This window comes from Pteropus vampyrus, unplaced genomic scaffold, assembly GCF_000151845.1.
Source record: "Pteropus vampyrus isolate Shadow unplaced genomic scaffold, Pvam_2.0 Scaffold71, whole genome shotgun sequence".
Taxonomy (NCBI): domain Eukaryota; kingdom Metazoa; phylum Chordata; class Mammalia; order Chiroptera; family Pteropodidae; genus Pteropus; species Pteropus vampyrus.
Window position 1 is genome coordinate 4,972,446 of NW_011888852.1, and position 10,421 is coordinate 4,982,866.

A 10,421-nucleotide genomic window follows, 5' to 3' on the forward strand; every position below is an offset into this window, starting at 1 on the left:
TTGCTACTATTTAGGGAAAAAGCTTCTCTGCATATCCTCTCTCGAGTTACAGCAAAGTACTTTCAAGATTCTACATTTAATGCCAGTTATCCCAGATGTTGAATTTAAAATCATTACCTAATTTCTCTATAGCATGTTGGACTTTAAAAAACATTCTATTTTCAAAATGAGATAGTTCAAGATCATCCTAAGGACACACATGCAGCGAATCCCGCTGTGAGGTTTACAGGGTAAAATGAGCCCAAAGCCATATAGGTACAATATTCTTTATTATAAACATTCAGATAACAGTGTAAGTGCACATTTGAAGGACAGTTGAAGCCTAGATATTACAATCAAAAGCATTACTTCAACAGGAATAGTTTCCTTTGTTTTGTTTTACATTAATTTGAACTTATCCTCAACATACACCAGGATCACCAAATCTTGTCATACAGTTCAGCTGTTAAATCATAATAGGGAAAGACAAATTTTGGAATGCATGTTATATTTAGCTTTATTTACTGAATATACACACCAAATATTCAGGACACACTGAAGTTAAGCAGGTGCTTGAAGTCTAGCAAACTCTATTTAGAAAACATTCGTGTTGTTGTTATGGGGTATTCAGTTCCTTTGAAGTCAATGAAAAAAGGATTCTGAATGCTAGGTTGTATCTCTACCTTTCCTGATTTATACTGAGTGTAAAAAAAAAAAACAAAAAAAACAAAACAAAACAAAAAAAACCAATGACAACTCTATAGTTCCAAAGCACTGGCAGGTATTAAAATATCTAACTAAAACTTTTCAAATCTCAATTTTTTATCAAGAAAAAAACCAAAAAGGCTTGAACAACAAGATAAATGTCCTGGATCTTGTGATCAGGCCAAAATGTTATCTTCTTTATTGCACGACTCTTGTCCATGGCAACCTTAGACACGTATGGCACCACTGACGCATTTAATAGCTTAGCACGTCCCGTTTGCTAGTTATCCTATAAAAGAATGCTATTACATTTTTTTTGGATTGTCCACCTCAAGGAATGAATGTGAATGAGCACATTTAGAAGTCTAAAATCAAATACTGCATTTCAACTTTTGACAACTCTACCAGCAAAAATTTTAAAAGGCTGATTAAAATGTGACTATGTTACAATGACTGAAGGGTTAACTTCACATCCATTAGAAAACCCCTGAATTTCACACATATCCTAATAATACAGGCATTTGGTGAGACATGACTGATGATGATGCATATGTACCACTTTAATCATTTATTTTTCAAAGAAATAATTCAGGTGCACTGGAATAGTTTGTCCTGGTTTCTCAAAGCTGTATAAAAATCCAATTTTTCAAAATGTCATTTATAAACAACCAGTTCTGATAATTCTGTGAAGATGTAAGATTTTGATCAAGAAAGCTATGTTTGATCTTCTGGAGCAAAAACCATGTGTGCTTGCTGCTCTCGAGGAACGATACTCAGATGAGGAAGACTCATCATGTGAATGCTTTTTCCCAAAAAGGGGGAGATGGAGAATTACTGGAAATAGAAGCAAGGAGAGAAAGAAAAACAATTTTGACGGATGAAAGAAAGTGGCATTTATCCAAGAAAGACTTCATCCATTACCTGATTGCTCAGAAGAGAGAAGTCTCAAAATAGAGATAATTAAATCGATTACATTTTTCTCAAGCTAAAGAAAGCTCATATACTTTGTTTTGTTTTACAAGTTCAGAAACGTGAAGATATCTGCACAGATTTACTATCAGACTGAGCTCCAGAGGGCTGGGACTGCCTCTGGCTTACATCTGATTCCACAGTACCTAACGCTGTACCTGGCACAAACAGGTGCACAAAACATAGCCGATGAACTCATAAACTAGGGGGTTTTCTAAACACTAAATGGGCCACTTAGTTTTCATGTAAAATGTAATATTTACTTTCTATTGTATATATGAAAGTTTCTATTAGATAACACTAGTCATCACAAGAGGTGACAGTAGTAGCTCACTCATATCTTTTTCACATGATCATTTCTACCCTGAATACAATTGAACAAGAAACAACTACTGTGTGCAATAATGCTAGAAAGAGTTGACATAAAATGTATAAATGAAGAAACCTTGAATTGCTGAAGTACCATCTATTACAAGCATAATTACCTTCTTAAATTATACACTTTTAAGAGGGTGTGAAATATTTTTCCAAGCAATGCAGTGTTTAGTGGGTGGGAATTATATATATGTGTATGAGAGGACTTAGAAATTTGGAGGATTTTCCTTTATCATCTAAGGGTAAATAACAAGTTTTTAATACTGTATATCATTCAGTCCCATTGTTCTCCAGAGATTATAGAGATTATGAAATTATTATCACTTTACTTGGGAAGTTAGCTTTATAAGAGGCTACGAGGTCTGACCAGTAGGTAATTTATTCAATAGAAACACTAAGTTAAATAATTCATAAATTTGATCCCAGCAATGCGTCTTGATTTTCTTAAGTCTTCACTATTATTTTCGTAACCTATAAATAGTTGATATTTGCCAACAGGTGAGGAAACTATGGCAAAGGGAAGGCCCTCACCTAGAGTTTTTTAATGTGGGAATGTGAGAAAGTATAAGTAAACATATGATGCTTTTGTCCAACTCTCTTATTTTACTGACTTCTTCTCCACACAGGACTTTCACATGTGGTCTCAGAGGTCGCTGTGCAGACTGAAAAGTCACAGGGCCACCTACTTTGATAACCAGGAAACAGGAGCCTGATTTCCAGTGTGGAAAGCGGGAATCTCCCTGGGTGATTCTGGGACTAAGTTCTCATCTTACTTTGCAATTTAGGAATATAGCTCATTTCATGGTATTTTCATATTTATCTTGCCATATTACACTTATTATTTTGTTTACAGTGGTAGATTATGAGGCAACATGACTTCGGCTTCACAGTTTCTTTCTTTTCCAATCACAGTTTAAATGGTGCCATTGATATGAGCACAATAGTCCAGCTATAGTTATTTCAATTTTAGAAATAACAAAGTTTATGTAGCTTATCTTACATAATTGTATAAGCTTAATTTTTTTATTGCCAATAGCACTAACAGTGAGATCACTTAAATTATGTGAGTTTGATTGCTATAGTGCTGCTAGTACCTGATTTTAGCTATATAAACAGTTTTAATATTTTTCTGGTACGCCAAACAACATGCCTTATTATGACATGGCTAAATAAATGACATGGCTGCCTTTTATTCTGCTGACACCTTTCAAATACTATTGATACAGTTGCCTTTTGTTTGTATCTTCTCACAGAAGAAGCTGCCTCTTATATCATAGGCACAAAAAACCTGCTTTTCTAACTGCACTGTACTGACATCAGGTTAACTCGAAAGCACAAACCAAATGGTGATAAAATAGATGAAGAGTATATACTATTTGCATGAACACATGTACTTAGACACTTTAGTTAGTTGCAAATCTGAAATGATATAAGCCACTGCCTGCAATAGCATCTATTCCATAGAATGTGGATTAAGACATGACTATTAAGACACTGAGGAAATCGGGTTATGTGGAGAGCCCATCTGAGTCAGAACTTTGTCCAACCACTGCAGTGGCCCGTGAAGATGGATCTCAATCCAGCAGGGGGTGCTCGTGACATCCTGGCGATGATACTCAGCTCCCCAGCCCTGCAAAGCAAGAATGAAGCCAAGAGTGATTGTGCCAGACTTGACTGTCAGCCTCCAGAGCGGAGGCGGAGCTCAATGGACCCAGAGCGCATGCGTCGGAGCCGCTCCTGGGACCCTGTATGAGGTCTGCGGGAACGCGACCTGCACCTTGCTGTAAGCACACGACAACTTCTGCACCGACCAGACACCCTGGTCCAAATCGATGTCTTCCCTCTGGGTTCACAGCTGAATACACGGCCCTAGAGATGGTCTGGGTTCAAGTCACGACGGAAACACCGGAAAATCGTTTTCCCTTCCCCAAGGTGAGAAACTCGACCTTGCAGTCACCCTTTGCTGAAGACAAGTGTTTAGCACAAATGGTTTCTAGAGACCAGTGATGGATCTGCGAATTGTAAAGAGAGAGAACTGGAGGGTGCTCATGGTTATTCGGGATTGATTGACAAAGTGTGTGTCTCTTCTCTCTCTCTGGCTTACTTTTGGCAATTTCCCATTTATTACCACTTATAGGAGAGGAAGCAAACAAACAAATAAATGGGTGTGTTTTTCTCTATATATTATACATCAACGAAAAGTTATTTTTAAAATAAAGAGAGATCCAGTCAAACAAATTAGTTTTGTAATTGGGAACACTGATTCTCTGTAGCGTTATTTAACATTTTGATTTCAAACAACCACGCTGCCTGAACAAACTTTACATTCGTGTCCAGGAACCTCAAGTGGACTTTTGATAAATCCTGGAAACCACAGGATACTCCCCAGGCCCTTTGCTCTCCCATCCCCCACTCCCTCACCCCAAATGAATACCTCACCTCCTCCCCCAGCCTACCTACAATGGATGATCTTTCCAATTTTAATGAGAGAAATGAAGCAATCAGAAGAGAATTTCCTCAGTGCCTGGTCCCACAGACTCCGTCTTTCCATCTCTTACCATAGATATATGTCTTTCCAAATAAGCCGGTCCATCCACTTGTGCTTAAGACTCACGCATCTCCCTGGGGACAGCATTCCAGGAACTCTCCCTGTTCTCTCCTGCAGTCTTCTCCTGTCTATGGGATCATTCCCTTCAATGTACAAACATGCTGAAATATTCCCCATCTTCAAAATACTCCTCTTGGTCCTACAACCCCCACAGATTACTGCCCTATGTCTTCGATCCCCTTTCTAGCAAAAACCTTCAAAAAGAGTCATCTGCACTGGCTGTCTCAATTCTCTTAAATCCTTTCTGATCTGCATTTCACCCCAGTGTCAACAGCTAAAATTAATGACTGGCTCTCGGTCTTCTTGTCACTTGGGCAGTACTAGATTTACCTCATCCTTGCTCCTCCTCAACACACTTTCTTCTTTGGATTACAAAGGACCTTTCTTTCTTAGTTTTACCACTGTTTCCTAGTTGCACGTTCCGTTTTCTTTCTCTTCTCTATCATCTTTTAACGTTGAAATGTCCCAGGGCTCCATCCGAGAAACCCTTATCCTCTCTGTTTAAACTCAAACTGTTGGTGGTCGCATCCAGGCTCATGGAGTTCCACAGTGTCCATACACTGACAATTCCTAAATTTACATCTCCACCCAGACTTCTCTCCCCAAGTCCAGACTTGTACCTCTGACTGCCTACTCGGCATCTCCACTTGTATGTGACAGACATCCAAAGTTATTCTCAGTAAAACTGAACTCTTAATCTCGCATTCAAACCTGATCCACCCGCATCTTCGCCATCTCTGCTGCTAGCAACTTCGTCTAACTCCTCTTTCTCATACCCCTCATCAAATTCGCCTTCACAATTCAGAATGCTTCCCCTTCTCGCAAACTTCTACTGGACCTCTCCCAGTAGGAACAATCATCACCTCTCATCTGAAATATGCAATAGCCTCCTAACTGGTCTCCCTACTTCCAACCTTGCCTGCGTAACATCTGCTCACATAGCAGTTAGAGTGATACTTTAAAAACCTAAGTCAGATCATGAAAATCTTCTGCTCACATCCCTGCAATGGCTTCCCTTCTCTTTAGAGTAAAAGCTGAAACCCTTGAAGTCTTACAAAGCAGTAATCTGGTTCCCCGGTACTGCTCCGACCTCCCCTCCCCTCGCTCATTATGCTCCAGTCACATCAGCTTCCTTGAACCTGCAAATTCCCAGGCATGCTCTTGCCTCTTGCCATAGGCCTTGATCTTCCGTATGTCTACAGCTCTTCCCCTAGCTATCTCTATGACTAACTCTATCACCTCTTTCAAGTCTTTGCTGATATGTTACCTCTTCAATGAGACTTGCCTGCCCACCTAAAACTTGTACTTCACCCCTACCCCAGCACTGCAATTCCCTTTGCCCTGCTCCACGTTTTCTCTTCCCATTCAATTTCTTGATTATAGCTATTGTTTACTGTCTGTCTCTCCATCCTAGAATATTGATTCCATGAGGGCAGAGATCTTTAAGTCGTCATTGATATATTCCAATGCCTGGAATGGAGCCTGGCCTTGCACATGGTACGTGCTCAATAAATATTTGCTGACTATCTGAGTCCTAGAATTAGTAAAAATTAGAGCTGAAAGAGACCTTAAAGATAATCTAGTCCATCACCCCCAGTAGCAGCCACTGGTGTTTAGTCATCTATAATTTCTTTTATTCTTTTATTTTTTAATTATAATAATGTGTTTCCCTCAACCCAATATTATCATATCAATATGTAATCAATATGAAATTATTAAAGAGATATTTTATATTCTTTTTATTTGTATTGTCCTTTTATCCCAGTTTTATTGAGCTATAATGGACATATAACATTGTATCGGTTTTAGATATGCAACATAATGATTTGATATATATATTTCAAAATGCTTATCACAATAAGTTTAGTTAAGATCTGTCACCTAGTTAGACATTTTTTTCATGTGATAAGAACTTTAAAAATTTTTTAAACTGATTGTAGTTATATTTACTAAGGATTTATTTGTTTAAAAGTCCCTGCAAAATTAGTAATAGTTTGTTTTCTGTGAACTATGCAGCTTTATTATGTAAATGTTGTATATCTGATAAATATATCTGGTTGATTTTAGAAAAATTAGATTTCTATGAAAGCACAAATTATAGTGAAATAATTACCTCGGAGATACTGGCATCTCGTCCTAATTTTAAAAACAGAGACCTTGAAAAATAACTGTACAATTCAAATTATTGTTCATTAATGGCAATATAATGCCCTCTGCCGGCTCTAAACCATCAGAACATTTGATAAAATTTCCAGGTGTTTATTAACTGTTTACAATGTAAAACTGCTTTTTAAAGCTCATGAGTAAATTTGAATAAAACTGCTTTGTCATCATGAAAGAGAAATGGTTTCAAGAAGCCATTATTTAAATTGGAGACTGTATTCTTGAGTTTTCTTTTTTAAATAATTACTAAAATTATAAATACAGTAAAAACATAATTTGAATATAGAAAAACCAGACAATTATTTTTCATGACAAATTTAAAGGACTAATAAATTTTACTTTGAAATAACCTGCAACAAGCCATACTGATTCCTTGAATGGATATGTGAAAATGTGAAAACTGTGTCACATATACCCAGATAGTTTGATAAACAAGCTAAGAGTTTGAAATATTAGGACTAATTGCTATCATTCTGCAAGAGATGTAACAGCAGATGATGAAACTGAGGCCATTAGCTGCAATGTGCAAATCCAGTTGTAGCTTCTCAGTTCTCCAAACTTCACACGACTTTAATAAGCTTTCACTTGAGAAATTCAATATTCATAAAAGAACATTACTACTCTCTCAGAATTAATCATAGCCACCATAATGTTTCTATCCCAATTTGTTTATGCTGTTACAACAGCAACTTAATTTATAGCATCTTGTATTAGAGTCAGTTCTTTTTGTAGCTTATTTATAAATATTATCTCCTCCATTTGCCTACATGCTTTCTAAGATTAAGAGTCTCTAATTTCATCCAGCCAAATTCACCAACATTTATTGAGTGACAACAGTGCTTGGCAATTTGAGGAATGAAAAAAATCTCTGTAGCATTAGATCCTATAAAGGTATAGGACTTTTATTGTTGCTTTATCTTCTTCATTAGAAAAAACATCAGATAACTATCTTGTTTTTCCTCCAAAAGTATTATGCTTAAGAATTTTCTTATAATTGCTAAACAGGAGAGTTCATACTCATTAGAAGAGCTCGTCCTATAAACAATTAAATAGACTTTCAAAACAACTGCTGTGTACTTGAACTGACTGTGTAACTTGCCACATGAACCAGACTGCTTTCTGTTTAGTTTGCATTTCCTACCTGACAAGCCCGGCCGCCAGTGTCCTTACCTTAACAAAACTCATGCGGACGGTGCACATCTTGGTTAACTCGTAGACGACCTCAAATCCATGGTGAACCGATTGAGCGAGCAGCTGAGCAAAGAGCTGGTTGTTGAAGATCTTGAGGCTGCAACCACTGGGGATCTTGCAGACCGTGGCTGGGTGGAAGCCATGCTGATAGTTGCAGTTCCGGCTCTGTACAAAGATGCTGCTGTCACTCACACACTCAGCGTAGACCTCTCCCCCGATGTAATATAAATGCACACCTAGGAGGCAAAGACAGTCTTCAAACACCGGCATGTATTTAGCTTATTGACCTTTGTAACCTCAAGAGATGTGACTATCGACTGGGAGGTTAATTTCAATATCACCAATCATAGATTAGGAAGATGTGTGACACAAATGCCAACTAGTTTTAATTATAATTTGTTTTTTCCATTTAAAAGTGATTGCAACCCATGTTTACAGGCATTGCTGAGAACAAATAAAGTCAACTCTCATATATGTACTGCTCCTTCTGTCACTCACTCAATCTCACACTCATTCATTTGAAAAGTAAGAGCTCATGGTATTAGATGCAAAATAAATACATAATGCAGAAAACATCAAATAGTCCTTCAGGTACATACATAAATAAAAGATTAAAACTGGACACAGGTGATATCGTGGAAAATGTTACTTAAGTGTGTACACTAAACTCACTTCAGAGGAAACAATAAATGAAGTTTAGATTTTATTTTACCAAAATTATAAACCTACTTCTTGTAATAAATATCTCAGAGACCTACTAATATAGATCACAGAAATAATGCCAATTTTTTTTACTTATGAACAATTAAATTCTTGCCACATTTTCAGATATAGACAATTAAAATGTGGCTTATGTTACTTTATCTCACATTCTTGGAGCTAAAAGGCAAAAAAGAGCATCCTGAGAACACTGCTGCTCACACTAGCTTTTACTACAAATTAAATTTGAGTTGATTCTTTCTCCCCAAATGTCCAGGTTTGAGATTCAACAAAAATATATAGCAAGAGACTAGAGAAGTTCTATTTTAATAAATATTAAATACTAGAACATTTTCCTTCATCCTTTTAGCAGAAACAAAATTCACCAGTGGATGTCAACATGATCGTAAATACAACTGCCTTATAGAAATGGACCAGGATATACTTCTAAGGATATATTTTGGATCTCCTCAAAATGAAAATACAAAATTTTAGATAATAGAATTTATAGGCCTCCAGGGGTTGTAAGGCCTGAGAGGCCTGAGTTTGCATAACTCTGCATTTAGGAAACATTACTGAGATAGCTGCTCCGTTTCTCTGTCAGGCTCCTAGTAGCAACTGAGGCCTTTATGCATTCTACGTGACTACCTCTCACCCCACCGTATTTATTGTTTCCTGTTCCATTCTTCTTTCCCTTAATACAATTTTATAAAAGAATGCTTTTCAGAATTATGTATTCCAAGCCTCTCACTCTAAAGAAACTGATCCAGAGCCACGCAGATAAAGCCAAGGGCACCCTTCTCTTCTCTCAGCCTTCCTGTCCCTTCCCTTTCTCATCTCCATTACTCACTCTCAAGGGTCTGGGGTCTGACACCCATGGCCCAGGCCCTGAGGGGTAGGCAGAGGGTGGTCTTCATTAGCTGGGACATAGCTGCTTGGCTGGACTGACATGTTGGAGGTGAGACAGGAGCATCTCCAAACCCCAACTTCCTTGAACAACCCTGTGAACTCCCAGGGAAAGGCCTGCCTTAGGGTGCCTGGGGTATTTCAAAAGAGAGAGAGCAGGTAGGGAAAGAGCCAGCAAGTGTTTAGCGTGTATTTGAATTGAATGACCTTCAAATGTATAATCCTCCTAAACCTATTAAGTAGAATAGATAAGATTTGTCATCAGACTCTGGTCTTTAGTTAGGGGATGATTTTCAATCCTGTTAAAGTCTTATCTGAAACCACAGCCCGGCTGGCAGAATAACAAAGCAGAGAAGAGCCTGGGCAGGTAAGCGATAGTTTAGCATCCTGAACCAGAAGGGGCAGCAGAGCCAACGGGATGAGCATGAGGAAGCCTGAGCCGGCTCTGAGCAGCAGGACAAGGATGGAATTCAGCCTGGATGTGAAAGAGGCTGGCTTTGGCTAGACACAGATCTAAAGGAGAGTCCAGTAGGCAAATGATTTTATTTGCAGCCATAGGATAAACCAAAATAGAATAAAGCTCATTAGATTCTAGATCACCAAAGAGAACAGTAAGCAATAAGGATAAATGCTCAAAGTAAGTGCTATCTGAGATGGCCATGAGAACCAAGGCTGTGTGGTCCTCAGGCAAGGTCTACCCACAGCTTGGACTACATCTCTTCTTGGGCTACGTCTTTCTTTATCTGAGCTTTCTTTTTGTGTGTGACTGCCACCCACCTGTCACGAGATTAGAGAGCTAGGAGTCCTGTGTTGTGCTTAATTAGGA

General features: G+C 38.1%; 1 protein-coding gene across 1 annotated transcript in view; it reads right to left on the reverse strand.

Annotated features, from left to right (window-relative positions):
- Positions 1–250: 250 nt before the first annotated feature.
- Positions 251–10,421, reverse strand: part of SMAD9 (SMAD family member 9) — a 43,147-nt gene continuing 32,976 nt past the window's right edge. Inside the window, exons 8-9 of the mRNA XM_011361833.2 lie at positions 7,970–8,226; positions 251–3,658 (exon numbers count right to left, since the gene is read on the reverse strand). Of these exons, the coding sequence (XP_011360135.1) occupies positions 3,515–3,658; positions 7,970–8,226 (401 nt within the window). The 3' untranslated portion in view covers positions 251–3,514. The remainder of the gene's footprint in view (positions 3,659–7,969; positions 8,227–10,421) is intronic.